The sequence below is a fragment of the Gavia stellata genome, chromosome 6 (genome assembly GCF_030936135.1).
Source record: "Gavia stellata isolate bGavSte3 chromosome 6, bGavSte3.hap2, whole genome shotgun sequence".
NCBI lineage: Eukaryota > Metazoa > Chordata > Aves > Gaviiformes > Gaviidae > Gavia > Gavia stellata.
The window spans coordinates 46,651,658-46,674,320 of NC_082599.1; the positions used below are offsets into that span (position 1 = coordinate 46,651,658).

At 36.9% G+C, this 22,663-nt stretch overlaps 1 protein-coding gene across 1 annotated transcript in view; it reads right to left on the reverse strand.

Moving 5' to 3' along the window:
• The window catches only part of SNRK (SNF related kinase), a 30,501-nt gene extending 13,083 nt beyond the window's left edge, over window positions 1-17,418 (reverse strand). Inside the window, exons 1-2 of the mRNA XM_009819548.2 lie at window positions 17,336-17,418; window positions 15,292-15,985 (exon numbers count right to left, since the gene is read on the reverse strand). Of these exons, the coding sequence (XP_009817850.1) occupies window positions 15,292-15,880 (589 nt within the window). The 5' untranslated portion in view covers window positions 15,881-15,985; window positions 17,336-17,418. The remainder of the gene's footprint in view (window positions 1-15,291; window positions 15,986-17,335) is intronic.
• Window positions 17,419-22,663: the final 5,245 nt, after the last annotated feature.

Here is a 22,663-nt window from a genome sequence, read left to right on the forward strand (position 1 = left end):
GAATTCATTACCCCTTTCTTCACAGGTAGGCACAGATTATTAAAGAGATTTGTATTCAAAGCACGTTCCTTTTTGAAGGACTAGCAAAAACCGTTCTCAGTACTGTTTACATGTTACTCTATGAAGTAAGAAATTACAAAGAAAGACACTTGTTTCAATGAGACTGAACTAGATATGGTTTTTCTTCAGTAGTGTTGCTTTAAAAAATTCTTTCTAACAGTAAATAAATAAAATCATTTATGTAAAACTACCTTCTTACACCAATCATATTACAAAGTGTGGGGTGGTTGTTTGTTTTGGGTTTTTTTAATATCCATCAAACATAACATAATTAACAGTGATCTCTACTGCACTCTGGGAGTCTCCTCATTTCCTTCTAATTCCCACTTCTGTAAAATAAAAAAACATTTAACAACTGTCTTGTTCCCCAATGAAATGACATACCAAAAGATGAGAAAGGAGCACTTCTGGGCACTAAGCCCTTTAGTTGGTTTCTACTTACTGTAAAAGCTAGTATTTTGTTCAAATCTTTAATAAGAGTTTGCCTAGAAGAAAATTTTTCACAAGTCTCACTAAGCTTCCTGTATTAAATGCAAATACTGAGAAATATGTCGTATTGCGCAAAAATAAATAACTCCAATATATGCCTAAAGAAAAGGCCATGCTCTTAAACTTCAGCTACAACTCCATGCTCTGGAAATTTCAATGGCGATTTTGGGTCTTACAGCCTAGCATTTGACAGATCTGTACCCAGTAAAACCAAACAAACAGCTGAAGGGAGAGAACGGAAGAGGCAGAGGGGAGAGCAGCTGGCAGCAGTCTAGGACGCAGAGCACACCAGCTCTGTCCCGGGAGGGCTTGCAAGAGAGAACCGCACTACGTTACCTACCCAACTGCATCTGGCTTTATGTGGCCTACTCAAAATACTTGACATGCATTTAATGCTGAGGGATGGCTACAATTTTATTTAATAATGTAAATCACACACATTCATCCCTAGAACAATTACTCATTTTGCTAGTTAGAACCCATTCTTCATATGGTTTAGCTGACAGAGGAGAAGAAACACTACATGGTAATTTTCTTTAGAGCTCTAATTTGTAGTAAGTGTATGCTATTAACTCAGACAATTATTTGATTTCTGTTATGCTTACTAGGGCCTCAATCCTATAGGTACTGAGCATTTTGAGGCCTGTACACCATATCACATATACCTGCAAATTCAACATGACTATTCACATGTTTAAGATTCAATAAGTGCTTTAATACTTTGACAGCCTGATGCCAGAAAGCTGAATGTTCTGGAATACAGGATTTTAAAAAGCCTCACAAGACAGAGAGGTAGTTTCATCTAAGAAGTACACCTTTAATTTTGTAAAGCTACTTAACGTCTTTCTCCTACTGCTTAGTTTTCAAGTGGCCAAAAAGTTTTGATGCATTATCTATCTCCCACCACACAACAGACTACAAGAACTCATTTTTGCAAGCACATAAAACATTGAGTTTATGCATTTCTATGAACAGTCATCTTCCGGATATCAATGTCCTTCCTAGATTTTTAACTTTGCTTAAGATCTATTTTGTGATACGATCTATCCTAGTATTCTGTTCGATGCTCCCCCCACAATAAAATAGAATAGAATGCTTCATGTCTCCTTTCAGCATAAGGTATTTTAGAAGAGTCCACATAGTATTCGTAATTACAGGCAAATTACGTTTGCTATAATAAAGCAATATACATTGGCTAAATTTAAGCCAAGACAAAGATACCGGGGAGGGGAGCAATATAATTAAACCGTAAGTTAAAAATAAGCATATAAAAAGTTTGGAAGGAAAAAACACAATATTCTAAGAAATCAATCTTAAAACAGTAAGCCAGTCCTGAGAAATGGATAGCAATCACAGTAAGACAACAATTAAAGTTCCATGAAATCATCACATACAGGAAACTCTAGCAGACCTTGAAGTTTCAACTGCACTGAGTAGATACTGAACATCCTTAAGTATTTTCTTTTAGAAGGTAGTCTCCTAATCAATTTTATATTTTACACACGTGGCTTCTTTTCTTGGATATACATACACATTTCTGTATTTCAGTTTGGAAGGATTTGTGATGACAGATACTATTTTAGTTTTCCAAAAGTTATTTAGATAAACATGTATGTACATTTACTTTATAAAAAGAACTAAAACAACTTTTCAGAAGCAGAATCAAACTGATCCTCTAAATGCAAAAACATAACTATTGTTCGCTATAACGCAATGTCCAGTTAGACACCAACCTGTATGTTTTGACAAATAAAACAGTAATTACTCATTAGCCAGCACAAAATGGATGATTTTCTATATTTTTCTTTCACTAGTTACTATATTTTGCACTCCATATCCACAGGTCTTTCCAGATAAGAAGAGCTGCAAATGATGAAATGAAACAACTTTTTTTTTTTTTTAAATACAACTGCATGAAAAACAGAATACAAATTCCTGTTAATAGTGAAATATCAATCACACACTGAACTGCTACTGTATGTCGTTGTATCATGCATTTTGTATTACTAAATGAGCATCATGTCTATGCAGAAAAAAATTTTGTTAGAAACTAAAACAGGTGCTTAAGACCTTTTGACCTTGTCATATTATCTAGATATTCTTACACTCTCAGCGAAGAGCACTAGGGTAGCAACAACTACACTTTCTCATTCTTACATATTACAGGCAAAGCTTACTATTACATTTTTCTGACAAAAGTGTACTTTGTTAGCCTGCCAGCATAGCAGACACTTATTCTGAAATAATAAGAAATAACAGTGGACAGAAACAATTACATGGCTTTTATTCTCACCGTATTTTTATAGCTGTGGCTGAAGAACAAATTCATTGCATCTGCAGTCATGGCTACTAAAATGACTCAGCTCGGAGTGTCAGGAACACAGCTGAGCAGCCTCAGCAGACTTAAAAGTATGTATCTAACTAGGAAGTAAGAAAAGAGTGCGCCTAAGTAAGTCTAATCTACGTGTGAAGACTGAAAACAGAAAAATGACTGGAAGGCTTAGTGCAGACCTTATTATGTCACAAAACAGATGTCATCTTGGGGTCATCTTCAGAAGCCCTCCAGCATCGTATTATAGCAAGGCCCTCCTCATTTATGGAAGCAAAGCCAAGTGTTTGGATGTCTGTAGGTGTATTAAGAGGACACATTCAAGAGTTCTGTCTTGCCCCTTCATATGCAGACTCGCAAATCAAGGGGTTGCTCCCTCATCCGTTTTCTGTGCCACAGTTCAACTACATCCAATCTCTTGTTTGCAACTCCACATGCAACTAAAACAAAGCAACCAACCCGACGAAGGATGCAACATCTTTAAGGCTGCTCTCTTTCTGATCAACTGCAAGTTGCCACTTTGTTAAAAGTAAAGGCACAAGGGAAAACGTACATGTTGCTACAGCCACATCTAAGAAAAAAGGAAAGACTCACAGTTTTTGTGCCCCTCAAAAAAGTGGCAAAACTTAACGACTCTTCCAGCAGCTTTTGTCCTATATACAGGTGACCAGAGATCAGCCTACAGATCTTGGGTCACTTTGCAGAAGTTTTTGATGCTCTTTGACTGGAAAAGCAGTGTGATGGCCACGTTCACTCCTATGTTTTGCCATCCAGCATTTCAGGCAACAATCTCTGGGTATTTGTATAAAAAAAATAAAAAAAAAAAGAGATGACCCCTTAATGAATCACCATAATGGTGAATCACAATAATTAGGAGGGGTGTTGCCAGCAGGTCAAGGGAGGTGACCCTTCACCTCTGCTCAGCACTGGTGAGGCCACCCCTGGAGTACTGGGTCCAGTTCTGGGCTCCCCAGTACAAAAGAGACATGGACCTACTGGAGAGTCCAATGAAGGGCCATGAAGATGATGAAAGGACTGGAGCATCTCTCCTATGAGGAAAGGCTGAGAGAACTGGGACTGTTCAGCCTAGAGAAGAGAAAGCTGATGAGGGGATCTTATCAATGCATATAAACACCTGAAGCGAGGGTGCAAAGGGGACAGAGCCAGGCTCTTTTCAGTTGTGCCCAGGGACAGGACCAGAGGCAAAGGACACAAACTGAAAACACAGGAGCTTCCTCCTGAATGTAAGGAGACACTTTTTTCACTGTGAGGGTGACCAAGCACTGGCACATGTTGCCCAGGGAGGTTGTGGAGTCTCCATCCTTGGAGATATTCAAAAGCCATCTGGACACAGTCCTGGGCAACTGGCTGTAGGTGTTCCTGCTTGAGCAGGGGGATTATACCAGATGACCTTCAGAAGTACCTCATTGGAGTATGCAGCACCAACAGGAAAACTGTAATTCCTTTCGCCCATCAGATGCAGCACATTATAGGTGCTTATTTGAGAAAATGAAAGTGTGACACAGCACAGTAAGAACTAAAATAATGTTGATAATGTGGACACACAGAACTTGAATGCTCCATTTAAACCAGGGTTGTCTCAACTCAGCTATAAAACGTAATTATTTTTCGCTCCTCACACCAACCACAGTGTAAAGGATAGTAACTGTGAAGGAAGAGGTAAAAAAAGCTGACAGACATTAAACAAATTAAACATAAAACAAATTTTCAAAGTAACTTCATTTGAAATATACAAACCCTGCAAGAATAATGGAAAAATGGAACTGGTATATAAGAAGTGGATTATTCACTGATATTTCAAACTACCACAATTATTCAGACAACAGCTGCATGCAATCCTAAACAAAATAAGAACAGTAACAACAGTATCTTGCCCTTCCCAACATACCACAAAATTTCACACTGGGACTAAGACACACACAATCCTGGATGAAATAAAAAACCAGGATTTTTACTGACAGAGAGCTGCAATTAGGTTTCCAGGACAACAGAAATCCCTGCAGGTTTTGCGTTATAAAGTTTTTATTTTGCATGTTTTGAAGACACTTATAGCTTGACGTAGGTAATACTACCAAAAAGGGGAAGTCACGTCCTCTTTGTAAAAAGGATCCATGAACTTGAGAGTTAGAAGTCTTACTTATTTGTAAATATTTCTTCTACATTTAAATAGGTGACCTACACTCTCAACTTGCAAGTAAGTTTAAACATGTCGGTTTGCTAGCCTTCAGTGTGACTCGAAATCCAAGGTTTAGAATCTGAAGTCTTCAAAGCAGATATTCCAAAATAATGAGTTAATACCTACATATGATTTTGAAATATTTTAAAAATATCAACAGTTAAATGACTATATGGTACATATATAAGAAATGCTAATGTTTGTACCTGATTTATTAGTTTTAAGCCATTCTATACGTGCAAAAAATCAATCCTGCACTTTCCACTTTTCTCTACTGGAGATCCATAGCTGCATATTTTTCAGACAAATTCAGAAAATATACTGAAAAAAGATCAAAAGAAATGAAAATGCCATCTTCTTTTTAAAGCTACAATTTTTGTTCACTCATTTCAAGTTAATAACCATGGTACATTTTGGAAAATTCCTGGTTTCCAGAACAGTGCCATCTGGCGGAGAGAGGCAAAATTCAAGCTCTTTAAGCACAGCTGTCTGAGAAATCAGTAAAAGGGAATCAGAGATTATTTTATTATGATGCTTATTTTCCCAGTTTTAGTATTTCCCCAACAGTACACAAAGCCACACACAGGAATGTTCATTACTGTTTTGTGCTGCCATAATCAGCACTGCTTTATTATTCTTTCCTATTAATGAAGGGAAAACTCATCTGTCCTCTGGATCTCAAGGAACCTAAGGAAGATGGTTTGCACTCAACTGATCAAGTGCTTTGATCAACACTTGGTCAGTACATGCTGCCCGTTCTTGTGCCGTACCCTGCTATTGCCAATTTCTGCTCACAGACTAGGTGTAGCAAAGGCGAAATAACTGCTTCTGCTGGGGAGACTGCTTCCACCAGCAGCGCAGACACCTTGATCTTTCATTTCTAAATCCCAAAGAGTGTTCTGACCCTATTACAAAAGGGGCTTTCACTCAAAACCTACTTCTTTTTAGTGAAGGCAGCCCTTATAGTATGTTCTTAATTTGATATACCTTATGTCAACTCAGGGGATAAATCCTAGCTGAGACAGTTTCCTGCTTTCACACATTATTAGAAACTGTAGATATACATTTAAAAGCAAAGGCGACAACATCTATTTACATTTTTACTCATTCACTGAATGGCACTGGTTCACTAAAGGGTTGCACAAGCACCAGAGTCAAAAAAACCACAAAGGACAGTGCAGAACTAGATGGGCAGGATCTGAATGCAGAGCAAGACTGCTTTTTTAAGACCTGCTGAATGGGCTGCACCATTTAAAAAAAAAATCTCACCTTCAGTTCAATGCAAATATGGTTTGACATACAGTATATACAGTGAAGAACTCTGCAGAGATCTCCCTCACCTTCACACCCCAGCATATAATTCTAAGGCAATATATTAGCTATGGTGCTATGTTAATGCTCAAAAAACCCCCAATCACGTTTTAGACAAAACCTTTAGATGTAATAAATTTACTACTGTATAGTTTAACCAGATAAAGGAGCAAGTTTTGTAAGCAAAACTCCTTGGCTCGCGCCAATGAGTCAGCATACATTTGCAGCTGTACTCCCTTATCACAGCTCAGAACTCAGGTGCCAGTGCCAATTCTAGATTTAAGACTCTTAACTGAAGGAACACAGGGAAGAGAAGGGTTACAGAGACCCATTTTTAGAAGAGCAGATTTAAACAAGAATTTATTTTTTACAATTGCAAGGTTTTTTACTACTCTTAGTAATGAGCAGTTGAAGGCTTTATGGAAACAGCTAACTTCTCTCCTTCCTTCCAAGGGACACCTAATTTGCTCTTTGCAGAAAATTGATGGAAAAGGAGAATTTAGGCCTGACATGCTGCATGCATTTAGCATGCTTATAACCTGCAAAACTTCAAGTGAGTGTAGTGAAGGAAGGAAGGCACTCTTGTATACTGCAGTGGCCAAAATCAAGGTCTCTTTCAAAAGCACGGTGAAGATCAAAATGCAAGTTAGCCTTTAAATTGGGTACTAGTAACTTGAAACTGCCATTGCTGTAAGAATAAAATAACAGAGATTAGGAGTTTTAAAAGCACTAGCTAGCTGCAGTAGAGAATATTTTACTGTTTTTAAAGGCATTAACTAATGTTGATCAGGAAAGGACTGTGGAAGCAGGATTCCCAGAACCATGACAACCAAAGCTGTGTATATGCAACTTCCTTACATAACATGAAGTCACTGCCATAGAAACCAAACTACATCACTAGCTGTCTATGCTATGCCTGTCTTAAACACAGGGCAGTCAAACATCTGTCATGTTCAAGTTTGTACACTGCACAAAGGATATCCATATCCATCTGCTTAACCGCTGAGCTGGGCTTCACCATTTCATGAGCCAGTTATTGCTTTCTAAAGTTCTTGATTTAGTCCTAAAGGAAGCACTACTGATTTCAGAAAGTTATAATTTATGGGACATAGGGGATCCTTATAGCTTAATATTTGATCAAATTTCTGCCATTCCTCAGCAGTCAGAAACTTGTCACACTTTGTATATGCTATATAAATTTGTGATTTTAAGCAGCTAAAAATCTATACTCATTTTGGAACAGATACATTCACATTTAACTACCTAAAGTAAATTGAGTCCATTTATTAAAGTTGTTTATTTCAGACCTTTATGGGAACAAGACTTCTTCCCCTCCTAACTTAAATGTAGAGCTGCTTAACAGTTTACAGTGTACATTGCTCAGTTGATAAGACAGGTCTTTCTACAGAAAGTCTGCTTTTTCAGAAGTGACTGGTAATATTGAGTAAATTTAGTCAGGTTTTATACATTTCTCAATGGAATGTTTACTGTAACAGCTGAACACGATAGTTATCTTCCACTAGAAGCCACTTAAACAAAAAAAGAAAACAAATCAACTTTTATGGAGGTGACAGAAATGTTTATTTTGCCACTGAAGAGGAATCAACAAACTGTGGGTAAATGAAGGATGGAAATGGACCCCAATTTCCAGCATCATGGGCAATTACTCTAACCACTATCTTAAGACATTAAAGAAAATGTCATCACCACTGCTGCTACAATCTCATCAGAGCAGATTTGTGGAAGAAAGCCCAATCCACAGAAACCTGTTGAAGACAAGCCTTGAAAGAGACTCAATGCATCAGCACTTCAATATCAAGTTCTTCTATTCAGAGGTAAATATGAAAATCTATTGTAAAGATCATCAGCATCTCTGCACACTGGGCATGTTCAGGGCCAGGCAGAAACTGGGTAATATCTGAGGACTGCTGTTTTGAACTGAGACACAAAACCCCATGATGAACTACTTTATTTGGATTAGAATTTAAGGGTAGAACCTTGGGCTCAGGAGTAGGTACAGGCTGGTAACTCACAAGAATAACAATTGTAAGCATGCTTCTAACAAGTTGAAACTTAAGATCTTTTTCACAGCATAAGCTATGGAAAACAGAATGGGAACTCCAATTTATAGCATAGCTTTGCATAATTGTCTGAAGAACCAAAACACAGTTTAAGAGTAAAAATTCATATGACAAGTCAAACACTGCAGAAAATGAGACTTCTATTAAAAACAGTGATGAAAAATTACATACTACAGTATAAAAGGATAAAAGCTGGTTTCATACTACTGAATTGTTTGAATGGTGCATGTTACCTTGTTGATATACTTGTGCTTCAAAAGGAGAGTGAGAAAAGTAATTACACCCCTGTATAAGCTGAAAAGCTTAAAAAAGTTGTATCCCTTGTATGAAAAGTCAGTAGCAAGACCGTATAGAACAATTTTGTTAGCAATTTCAGCATTTCTATGCATCGCTAGTATTTTTGCACTACCACGTGCACAGACTGCTGGCAAATCTGGAAGATGCTCAAACTGGACCAGCTGTAAAGTTTGAAGAGTATGGGTAAAGAACAAAGATTACTTTTTCGTAGATACTCAATTTTTAGCCAACTGAACTATTCTTCCATTCTTTAACTTTTCATGAAAAAGGCTCTGAATAAACTTCTGTACTGACCTCTCTAGTTTTCAGAGATGCCACTGTCTGCTAATTCAGGGGTTTTTTTTTGGTCTTTGTAAAATGGGATTTATTTTTCCCTTGCAGAAGGCTGAGGAAGAGATCATCCACAATCAATGCTAACATTTTCAAACTTAACAGTCAGAACTGGGTTTTCTCCTTGTTTTAAAGCGTTACAAATGCAATTAAAATTACTACTGGAACATATAGCAGACAAGAGAATTAGAAGAAATCTTTTTCCTTCCCCATCCCTCCAAAAAAGAGCATAAATAGAAAATGGCATTTAGCAAATTATTTTCATAATTAGCTTATCTGTCTGATGAAACAGCCTGTTCTATATATGTTATTTGACTAAGACATGATCATCAGTAACTAGTCCTATCTTTGGAAGCGATTCTTATTTTCATTCAATCTGGCAACTAGTACTTATTTTTCCCTGAAGACAATAGCATGGGTTTTGCTGGTTGTATAAAACTACTAAAATACAAATAGTTGTTCTTTTTTAGTAACTGCTGCATCTCAAATTTTAGTAAGGATATTTTAATAAAAACCACCACCATTGAAAGGCCCTACTGAACACATGCCACTGCCTTCATTCCAAAATAGTCTGGTTTACTCTGATTCATCAATTCTGCATTTAGAAAGGCATTCTTTCTCCTTTGGTTTCTGTTGCTTAGCCACATGTCAGAAGTTACTAAATCTACATTAAAAGCACAAACAAAACCAACATTTTCTGTGTGAACTGACTTTCTAGTACTACTACTCCAGAAAATAATTAGCCAGGATAAAAAACAATATTAATTAGTTAAATATAGAAGGAAGTTTTTCTCTGTATAAAACATGTTCTCAGAATCATTGGACATGTCGAAGTCTATACAGCACATACAGCTTATATACATGTTTCAGTGTAACATTTGTGGTCTTTTATATATAAACACTAAAGACAATTTGCTCCTGGTATCTAAGAAATCCTTCATATTTTCTGATCAACTACCTTTTCCTAAAGGTTTTAGCTGTAAAATGTATAATTTGTACTTTATTTATAAAAATTAACATCTTAGTACAGCTTTACATGAGTCCAAAACTTGAGCATCTGGTTTATAACTACGCAGTACACCACTGATTTAGGTCACACCAGACCTGTGTTGCCAAATTAGTCAGCCATGGGCTGAACATAAGTAATCTGAATATTTGCCTGCAAGATACATGAAGCTTCCTAGCTGTGGAGATGTATTTATCATAATAAAATCTTGCTCCACAACAGCAGTTTGAAATATTATGAAAACAGTTCTCCCATGAACACAGTGAGATGACTAAGAAACATCCCTATACTTAAGTTACAGTTTAGCTGATACAGCAGTAACTGAAGACTATCTTGACAGCTTCTCCTCTGTAGTTCCACTTGGAGAAATTATTCTTCGCTTCACCCAGCAGTTTACTGGTGAATGCATTAAAACTTGTGCATAAACTAATCCAGAATGGAACATAAATTATAGCTCATAAATATTAGCTGGCAAAGATTTACTGAGAAGTCATCAAGATCACAGACTCCCACCCTTCACTACGGCCCAGTCACATCATAACTTCTCTTCTCAATACAAAGCTCCAATACCTGTAGCCTAACACGCCCAATAATTTGAGGCATTAAAAGTATTTTCTTGTCAATAAATTAGACTGAAGGAAAAAAGCGGAGATGAAGGATAGCATACTACATAAAAATTGGACTCCCCTTTCATTAAAAACAATTTTTACTACCTGCATGCAAATTGCCACACAACTTAAAAATACATTCTTTGTTAACATGACATGAATATCCTCAAGATTGAAACTTTCTAAAAGTATTCCACAACCAATTCCTTACATTTGCACCTTCTAAAAGGTATAAAAAGCTCATTTCTGATGATTTTTCAAATTTGACTCAGTTTTTTCACCAGCGTGAGATACACAGCACAGCAAGGAGAAGGCAGAAAAGCATGACCACTAACACAACTATAAATCTTCTGAAGTGTTGCAATACAACATTAAAAAGGGAGATTTGGAAAACAAAACGATCAGTGAAAAGCTTTTGTAGGAATTTTTGCTTTTCATTTCTGTCAAGTTTGGCTGTTAATCTGATTTTGAGGATACTGAAACTCCAAAATGCTGCCAGGTATGCTAAATGATTCAACACCATATATGGTTTGCAACTATCTTATTTTTTTTTAATCTCAAGTCTGTCAAATCTTATATTCAGCATTTTTATAGTCTAAAAGGTTACTGTACATACCCACTGGCCATTATGCTTACGTTAGTCATTCAATTTGTGAATATAGCGCTATACACATGCAGAAACATCAAAACTAGCTCCGCACAGGCCAGACAGGGTCATTGGGGCTACTTAGCTATGCTCAAGCACCAGGTGAACATGGCTGAAGCTTTGAAAGACCAAACACACTCCAGCAACACTAATATGAAAAACTGTAATTAAATTTTATCACCCAGGAAAGAGGCGATTTCTATTTATTCAATGATCCAATCTCTGTTGATGCTGGCAGAGCAAAAGGAAAAGTATTACCAGAAGCATGCTTTATTCTTTCTCATCTGTAGTTATCCACTTGTCAATACTGCTGGAATTCACTGGATTATACCATTGCTCTAGACAGAACTGTCTGATCTAAAATTTGTCCATTTGATTTACGAAATGAACTTTACATGCAACAATAGTCCTCTCACTTTCCTCTGACTAGAACAAATTTTAATTAGGTGTGAAAAAAACCATGGGAAACTACAAGCAACAGAACTTCTCATTATCTAACTCACTCAACTTTTTAAGAAACCCTGGGAACATACGATCATTGCCTTATATTCCTCCTCTTGCATCATTTTAACTACAGCCTTAAACAGAAAAGGAAATGAGAGACCTAAATTAACAAGTCTCTTTTCAAGGGTGAAAACTTTTAAGTAGCATCACAAAGGGGAAATTAATCCCTAAACTAGCTGAAACAGTTGCCTTTTCATAAAGCAAGCTTTTCCATGACACTTATTAAGCGTGTAACTTAATAAAAGACTTGCCCTGAATATTTCAGCTCTTTGTAGCAAGAAAATTTGAAGTCTTTTCCTTTATATACTCATTCTAATATTATTCATAAGACATCAGAAAAGCCATGTTTGTGGCAGAGGTCTTTGGCAAAAAAACCACATCATATATCTTGATCAATTTTTCTTGCACTAATTCTTGCGAATATAACAGTTTTACATAAATGAAAACAGGTGTGGGTTTTTTAAAATATTGTAATGAATGCAAATGTTCCTTAACATGCACAGAGTATAAGCAGGGCAATTCTTTTTAATTTGGCATTTTAGTAAACTGAGTTGGTTTTCAAGCGGTCAGATGCTCACAAAGGGGCAGGACCATGTAGTCACACTGGAAAAAGCATGACCTCCTTTCTCATAAGCTGCTAGCTTTTAGATTTGTTCAGCTACAATGGAATTTCACCCTAAGTGGTAAAAAAGTCTTTGTCATTGTCTGTCATTATTCTTGCAATATTAATAGTCCTATTCAGCCAATAGCTGAATGAGCTCACAGCACTTCATCACTATTTCAGGCTATACATACACCTTGCTAGCATCAAAATGTAACTGACATAATTTCTCTTCTTTTGAAAATATCTACTTTCGAATTTATACATACTTCTAGTCCACAAGTATGACCTCATCTTAGCATGAAAGTTTATTTTTAAAGATTAAAAACAGTTTGCACAAGCTGATTTCTCAGTTGCATAATGACACAGTTAGTGATAAATTTCCTAAACATACATTCTTTTAAGATTCTACATTTAAGACTCCATTTGGCAGAAGGGAGGAAGGAGGGCTTTAAAGAAGTCCCTAATATTTTATTTCTCTTTTTCACAATCTTTGCATTTAAAATACCCAAATAAGTCATATTTGGAAAACCTTACATAGTGTATCTTATCTTTTTACCCACCGTTAGAAAAGGAAAATCCAGACTCTTCAAGGTCATTATCTAATTGGCAACTCATAGTATTGTACTGACAGTACTTTAGAGATTTTTTGTAATGCACTACAAAGTGATGAAAACTGTGCCACTGAAAAAGTGAGAATACAAGCACTGCAATCTGTCAGCTAGGATAGGAGAAGTTCTAGTATCCAGTAACTAAAACAGTATACTGGGGAATAAGTAAGCAAAAACTAACCACTGATGTGTATTTCAATATTCTCAGAAACAGAACTTAACTAGCATACTTAAACATCAGCCAGAAAAAATTAATTTTTGCTAGTTTTTCTGCTGTTCACATCAGTCCACTCTATATTAGCCAAACCTCCTCCTCTATGAATCCATTCAACCGTTTTGTTCTAGTACTATTCAGAAGTTTACATATCTAATTGCTTACAAAGTCCTCTAAGAAACATTTTATGTGATGCCACCATTCTTACATTTATCATTAAGAGGTCCAAAGTGTGCTTTGTTAACTATACAATTTAATTTGGACCATCTGGTCATAATGCTCCTAATGCCCCCTGCCCCACCCCGCACCCCCACCCCCCATTAATCCCCATACACCTTCTTTCTTCCAAGCATCTTCAGTTGGGCAACAATATCAAAACTTCATTTTTTGCTCATCCTCCAAGATGTGACTGCTACTCCATTTTTCAAGAAAGAAATCACATAAGGCACTGTATAGAATATTTAACAAATGCACTTTTCCATCTAGTTTTGGAGGCCACTGCAATCAGTTACACTCATGCTTCACGAAATTCAAAATACAAAGACACAGAAGAACACAGAACAACTCAAGAGTTAGGGTCTCTAGTTTGCCACTAATAAAACCAGAACCAACTCACCTAGAACATTTGACTCTAAATAAAAATCATTTTGCCAAGCATCACTGTAACATCAACATGGATTTGCAAACCCACAAATAGCAGATATCCACAATTCCTTATTATAGAACACTTGAGAAAGTACTTTCAAGTCCAGAAAACCCACAGTAAAATACCTATTCAAAGTTAGAAGCCGTGAAGTGACATTTAAATGTTTAAGCAAAGACCGTAAGATCTACTAGCTAAAAAAATTTATATTAAAAATAATGCAAGAATTTTAGTTCAACAGCGCACAGGAATACCTTGCCAGCATACAAAATTAGCTGATCGTTTACCTCAGGTAAATTAGCAAAACATTTGACATGTCAATCTTAAACCATCACTACAGCCACTGCTATAACCATAGCAAAACGCACACACAGAGCACTGTGTACAGAGTCCTAATGGGTGTTACTAAGACAGTGAAAGTATCAGATACTGGGCACACAAGAACAAGAGGCACGTTGACTACAATAAGCTATTTTTGAAGCATCATTTGGAATTATATGTACCTAAATGGAGAAGTGAGTTCTACCTCAACTAACAGATACGAGCAATGTGTATGACTACGGGACATTATTCAGTGACTCTATCAACGTTTATAGCTATTTTAACAAAACCTCTAAGTGACTTCTAATAGTATATGCAGTAGACCTAACAGAGAGAGTAAGAGAATTATCTGCACACTCCACTTCCCAGCTAGAAACATGAAGACTAATTTACACTTTACTATTTCTCTTACCTTTTAAATAATTGGGAGCAACTGGGAATTCACCACCTACTTTCAGTTCTCAGACAAGAAAAGGGCAGAGAAGGGGAAGAGAGACTTCAAGCCTTCCTTAATTTCCTGTCTCCTTTTTTGATAGCCAAGTTAGTACTTATTAAAAATGGATTCCTGCTACCTTGCAGCAGAACATGTAAGCAGCCTGGGCTCACAATGTCATTTTTATATGGCTAAACTGAGCAAAGAAAATCACTGGGTGGTTGATTTGGGATGTTTTTCTGGGGGGTGGGTGGGCAGGGCATGATGTTAAAAATAAATTAAACACAGGCACTTTTCTGAAAAGGAGATAGGTCCTCTAACAAATCAAGTACAAATATACACATTGCATTCACGTTATTATTAATAGAAAAGTTAATTACAATATATACAATTGCATCACTTCATAGCAAAAGAACTTTTAAGCATTTTTGAGAATGTTTGAGTATCTCCTTCAAACAGAGCTGCTCCAGCATTAACTCATCCAGGTTATAGTATTACTTCTTGCCAATTAGCTGGCTTCCACATATGGCATTATCCTGAAACAGAAAACAGTTGTACAACATCATGGTACTGAAGTTTAGATTACTGATTGAATTCAAAGAGGACATACCCACTGCTGGTGCATCATATTCATCCCCAAGTAAAATTTCAGGAGCAGAATATGCAAGAGATCCACAGCTTGTAGTGAGCTTCTTTCCAGGCTGAAATTTGTTGCTGAAGCCAAAATCAGTCAATTTCACAAGTCCTTGTTTTTCAAAGAAGACCACATTCTCTGGTTTTAAGTCTCTATGAACTACGTGCAGTTTATGGCAGTAGGATATAGCATGAACTATTTGAGCAAAATATTTTTTCGCCAGATCCTCATTCAGACCTTCTTCATGTTTCATGATGTAATCAAACATATCTCCTCCATCACCTAGCTCTAAGATAAGATAAAGCTTAGTCTGGGTGTCAATGACTTCATACAGCCGCACTATATTGGGATGCTGCACTAGTTTCATGCATCTAACTTCTTGAAAAAGATGTCCAGTGGCTAAAGTGTCCAGTTTGGTCTTGTCAATTACTTTTACTGCTACTTTTTCACCTGTAAAGACGTGCCGAGCAAGTTTGACCACAGCAAAATGGCCTCTGCCCAAAGTTTTATCCAAGTCATATAATCCTGCAATTTTTCCATCATATCCTCGCTTGAAGCCTGCCATTCTGTTTCAGAAGATGAAATAATATTTAAGCTCTTTGGAAACGTGATCTTTTCATATAAGAGTATCTGATGCAAATAAGTAGTCCATTGTCACTGCCAAGCATACCTAAAAATAAAGAGACAAGATTATGTATTTGTATAAAAACAAGCAATATTATTACCCTGTAATTCTCTTAAAGTTACATTGGCACGTTACTACAGATTACATATTAAATTCTTCAGGGGTTTTTGCAAAGGGTTTGATAAGCCATGCTGTGGCAACCAACAGATTTCTGAAATCACATTATCAGCATGCTTGAAGAAAAGTGAATTTCAACAGTGCAATAATGAAAATTTCTCTGAAACTCAGTGGCCTTCACGTTCTTGAGTTAGAAACCTTGCAAGCAACACTTGAAGAAATCAGTGTTACAAGGACTGTTAAAATTGGCAAAGCTGAAATCTGTAACTTTTCCAGCTACATTAGAAATCAGCTGGGCAGCACAGAATACTGACAAGAGGAACATGCTTGATTTATCTTATTTTTGGCATATTCCTTCATGTTGCAGCATGAAACAGCTCTAATATGAAGTGCTGATGGCATGACTTTGGACTTTTACCTTCTCCCTTTTAACAGCTTCCTGTTTAGCAAAGCTCAGACTGGCATATAAGACTTAATTTTGTTACTCTAATTAGTTTGAGCATTATCAATCAATACTGTAATTAAAACAAATGAACAAAGCTTTACAGGCTTAAATGAAACATTTGGGTTGGATGTACTCTTAGTGCTAAACAAAATGTCTTGTTAAATATTTTGACTGGTTATAAAAACTGGTGATAGAAAGTTTGCGTGTAGGCTGCATATGTTCAGCAGTCCTGGGAATGAGTCAGGAGAAGGGGAAGAACAGTGGGAAGGAAGGGGACAGAACTCAAGAGTTCAGCTTATTTGTGCTGAACTCCTGCTTACCAGTTAATTTGGCACTTCAGCAAACACGATCCAACTTATAAAATGTTCATATTCTAATGTGGTTTTGAAGGTCTTATGTCCCATTGCCATTTTTTTCCACACACAAAACCTCCCTAAAACTTTTCCTACATCTTTAACTAACATTGAGGTTTAAATAAAAATCTCTAGCTGTCAAAAAGCTAACCATTTCTCCGATTTTGAGTGCAAAGTAGCTAGACATAAGAAAATTAGACGGCTTATTGCCAACTCAGTAAAACAGAGAAAACAGCTCTTTAGAATATATTTTCAGTTTCAAAACTGAACTTCAAAAAGAAAATCTTTGAAAAGGAAGCTGGCAAACAAACAGCCCCTTACATTAGCTATTCTCAAGTCAAAATGTAAGCATTAGATTAAAAACACTCCCTGCTAAACAAGTTATTTCACAAGCAGTGAAACTAATGAACCTGGTTTCATACAGATTCAATTACAAGGTTGGGGGTCCTGTGAGGATTCTCTGATGTTTAACAAGCTCACCTTACTGCTTCTCTCAGCTGGAGCCATGGTATAACCTCTTCTCTATCCAGCTGACTACTTCCACAAAGTCCGTGGGAATTCAGTTTGAGACCTCCACCCCTGTAAAATTTGAATTAAATCAATTAGCTTCTGAAACCTCATAACTTAGACAAGGAACAGGGTAAGTGTAACAATCATATGAACACTGAGGTTTGGGTTTTTGTTTTCCTTTAAAGATAATAATCAAGCTTTAAAAAACTTCACTGGGTTTTGTGTTACTGTACCCTTTCATTCTGCTACGGAGCACCATGCTTCAGGTGCTCTTCCAAGAACTACTCCACTTTGCTAGAAGATGCCATAGCATCAAAATTGTGGTTGGCGTATCTACTTCCCAACACATCCCATACTGCTCATCTTACAAAGTTTTCCCTACCGCTCCCAATTAACCATGTAATACCATTCCATCCTTGTTCCAGAAAGTACAGAAATAGATTAGAGCATGCTACATTAAACCAAATGCCCATGTCAAACACTCTTCCACCTGGAAAGTAACCATTAGAGGATGCATAGGGAAGAACACAGTACAATGGCAAACATAACAATAAATAATGAAACTCTCCTTATCTTTAAAAGATTCAAAAACTTCTTTACGACAGAGGGCAGTGGCTTTGTGTTTAATAATGCTTGCCGGATTCCACCCCACCCCTCCCTGTGAAACCAGGCAGGTGCTTTATTAAAGCATGTGAATTTTTAGTATCAAGAACATCCTGCAACAAGGCGTTTAATAGTTTAACTATGTGCCATGAGAATAACCACTTCCTCTTGTTTGCTTTTAATCTCCTGATCATTTGTGCATCTTCTCATTCACCGCCTGTTCCAAAACAAGAACTGTCATACCCTATTTACCTTGCCTCAAGCAACTCACAGTTTTAGCTTCAGTTCAATCTTGTTCAAGTCCTAGTCTGTCACTCCTTTTACAGAGGTTATTCGACCATCTTTAGCATTCTTCTCACCATTCTCTACACATTTTCTGGTTTGTTCCAGACTACTTTCTTAGGCCAATTTGTTGGCAGTTTTTTTGACTACTGCTGAGCACTGACATAATGTTTCCATGTAATCCTTTATTAAAGTTGTATAATGTTCCATCACACTGACCTAACCCCCAAAATGCATGCTAACGAAAAATAGTCCATGTACACACATAAACCACCTAACCTTAACCTGTACGAAGCAATAGGGGAGATATTAATCAGCTGTGCCCATACAATTGTGTGACTCCAGAGTCTCAATCCTAAAAGAATTGCAAGCATTAAAAAAACCAAAAACCCCACCCCACACAAACACGCTTTATAGAACTGCTGTCTCCACAGCACCCTAGTCAGACTCTTCACTGCTTCTAGATTAAATAAAAGAAAAAAAGAGCACACAAACTTACAAAGACAACTTTTTTTAACTGCCACTAGGACATCACCCCTCCTTACAAATCTGGTTTACCAATAATGCATCCTATAGTTAATATCTTATGCTAAACTACTTAAAAGTTTTAGAATCCTTAAATTTAAAAAAGTAAAAGTCATGTCAAAAAAACCCCACAGCCACTCCCTATGCAACTGAAGTTACCAACAACACAAACTCCAGTGCTCAAGTTTTTATGGACCATTTCTTTCTTGAATGTTAAGTCAAACCTCAAGATTTACATCTCTATTCACACAAATCCATCACATCCTACAAATCTGGCCCAGATCATGAAACACCTTTACTCTCTGAGGAGGAGATGTGGCTTTAAGAGAGATTTTCTGTTAAGTCTTGGATTCAAAAACAACACCTGCAGACAAGATGGAGCTTTCTTAGTGCATGGCAAAACCAAAATTTTGTTACTGGAAGAGGTAAGGAAGATGGACATAAAGTCTCAGCCAATTTTGACATTGCTTTTATTTCTTAAATTCAAGAAAGTTCCATCCCTGGCAGAGCAAAAGAGAGAGAGCAAACCCAGCCAGATGTAACAGAATGTAACTTGTCTGAATTTAAGTAACTACATCACTCAGCAGTAAGGAAAGATTTATACATAATTATTTTGTTCACTTGGCACATTCTCTACCATCTTTGTACAAACTCAACAAGTGATTTATCTGTAAGTGACAGGATACATATAAACATCGACAAAATTCCAGCAAAAATCAGTTATGCTTAAGCCATGGAGAAATACATCAGACAGTAATCAATAGGATAAAAGCTTACAGAAATGGAAGATAAACTACACTTAGTAATGTTGCAGCCCCATTAGCTGAAATAAAGTTAATGCAAATTCATTAACAGTTTAACATAAAATTTCCACAATAACAGACCAACTAACTTTTAATTCTGTGGTTTTAAAATAAATCTTCAGAGACAAAGTTCCCACAGCTGAACACAAGAATCTTAGATGCACACACGGTTTGAAGTGAACATACTCAAAGTAGGAATTGTTCAGTAATAGCAAATGGATGCAAAACTGTCATAGCGCATATAGATACAAACCTTGATTACAATTTAAATATGCTAAAGGATCGCAGTTGCTATACCAATACTTTTCAGTGAAGTAGTTTCTTTTCCTCAGTTTCTTTCTAGAGTAAGAAAGCAGAATTTTGAAAGCACTTAAGGATCAACTAAGAGCGCAGTTTCACAGCATACCAGCTTTTGAGCTGAAGCCGCTTTGTGACTCTTTGCAGTTGTCTCCTTAATTACATCAGTAAAAATTTTGGACCTAACTATAAATGAAATCACCTCAAACTTCCAGATTTAACACATCTACTACCATCACTCTCTAAAACAGGGTTAAGTTTTAATGACAGATCATTTCAGTGATCCAGTTTACAATGTGACCTCTCGAACACTTTTACCAAATGAAGGAGCTGCAATCCGCAGCATGCAACAACCAAAATTTCAACCAGCCAACTTTGCCAGCAAGCCAAACTACAGCCCGAGGAAAAACATTTAAGAGACAGTTATATCACAGAAAATATTTACTTGTCTTTCTTTTAATTCACATTATCTCAAGTCCTTTACAAGTTCATTTGTCAGCATTAGAGAGTTTGGGTTTCCTAGCTGGCAAGCTTACTAACCATTAGCAGCATTTAATCCATGTGGCTAATTATGGTTTTAAAAATGCAGTTTTCCCTAACTATACCAGAATGCAGCTACGCCCCCAATACTCATTTTATGCAATGTAGACATTTACCAGTAAATAGATTCAGGACAGATCCTTCCTTCCATAGAAGCGCATATATGCTATCCCACAAAATACTGCAAACAGCCTCTGTAATGGAGATCTGCAGAAGCCGTTTTGTAGTATCACATGCATCCTATTAAGAGGCTTAACAACAGTACTGGGATTCAACCATCTCTAAAAGATGGATGAATAGACCTGCTTAGAAAAGCAGCACATTTCAGAGACATTAGTTTTTAAGCAATACATCCTGCCTAAAATGTTTCTTTGGAGTATATATTACATGTACGACCAGCCTAGTTCATCTTACCTTAATGTGTGTATTAGCTTCTTACTTTAGAAAATGAAGATTCAAGGTCCCATTTCAACAAAATGTTATAATACTATCAATGCAAAAATTTCCCTGCATTATCAGGCTAACAGACATAAAAGCTGAAGTAGTCTTCACTGGGACTCATACGTCCACAGACAGCTAACCATTCCTCTCTCCCTTCACAATAAACGGAGATTCAGTCAACACAGATAAGAGTCTATGATAAAACAAATTGCACCCTAAAGCAGATAGCTAAATAGATCAAATGAATCATTTCTTAAAAGCACACATTTTCACTTTCTGTAACAGGAGTTTAGGATGACTGGTTCAGTGGATGTATATATTATACACATCCACAAGACAGATTAAATAAGTTTCATCCTGTTTCTCCTTTTGCTCTCTTTTGTCTCAGATGAATAACAGCATCTATACCAATTATTTACTACGTAATTATATGTTGAGACTTATGTTGCTATTCTTCCTAGAAACCGTAAACCAAAGTTTGACATAAACTGACCAGAGAGATCCAGAAGCAATTTTTTTACTCTGAAAGCAATTTGTACAAATTATTAGTATCTGAGAGCAAACTGAAGGACGTATCAAATCAGTATACAAACTGTGCAAGTATAATCTTTCACTTCCCCCCCCCCAATATTTCCTATCAATTTTTATCTGCTCTGCTATTGTAAGATGCCTTCACAGCCTAATCCGTGAACCTTTAAAAACAGTCTTTGTCACTGTATGAGCCACTAGTACTTACATGTGATGATGTTACACCTTCACCAGTGTGTCAATCTACTTTCCCCAAGAGGGCTTTCGATCACCTTTCCTTTTACATAAGGGAGAGCCAACACGCTAGAAACAGGTACAAAGTGTTGCAAGAGTGAAGTGTGAAGATCATAGACACTTAATGCATACCACGTGCTCTGAAAACTAGTCATGGCTCCATTCCTCCAGAGTATTTGAAACTTTTTAAGCCTCATACTACCCAATATTCCTTGAATATTCAAGACACAATATGGGACTTAAGATCCCAAGAACCTCTATTCTCCTTTTGTTTCCACACACAGGTGTCACAGTCCAGCAAAGCCCTTCCTACCCCACCTACCTGTGACCTAAGCCTTCAAAACTACCATTCCAAGGTACTGAAAAGAAACGACAGCTATCTATACCTGCCCTACAGCCAAACACTTTGCAGATGCAGCGTTCTTAGGGGGGCGGGAGGGACACAACATGAAGGGGCAGTGGTGTTACAACTCAGCCCTTATAGTCACAATGCCATCTAATGCTTTATTTTCCACTTTGCATGACTGCACCACAGTATACACTCGTATCTTCCCCTTCACTGATGACAAACCCCGTACCTCTCCTGCTCCTGACAAGTTCCACAACAAAACGCTACAGTAGATTTTAAGGTGTACATGCACTTTTATTTTCACTTTTACATCAGGCCTCACTCTCATGTCCCACAACATCAGCATCCACCTCATACTGCGTTACTAAAACGTCAAGATGTATCAGCAAATCTCTCTACCATTCAGCATGGCTACACCTAGAATTACAAAGATAAGAGCTATCAAGTAGTTTATGTTCCAGACATAAAAACAAGAATTACCTGCACAGTTTAATGGTATTCCCTAGTTTTAAATAGTTTTCACAATTTTGCTCTGAAAAGATACGAGAGCTGCCAATTGCTGATGAAGTTTTGCTATTACACATTTGGGAAGCCTGTAGTGAAATGTTAGTGTTTCATTATTTTAGAATGCATTGCAGGCATGAGAGCTACTGATGCCTAGCCTTAACTCTTCTTAGAATCCAGAAATAAACCCAA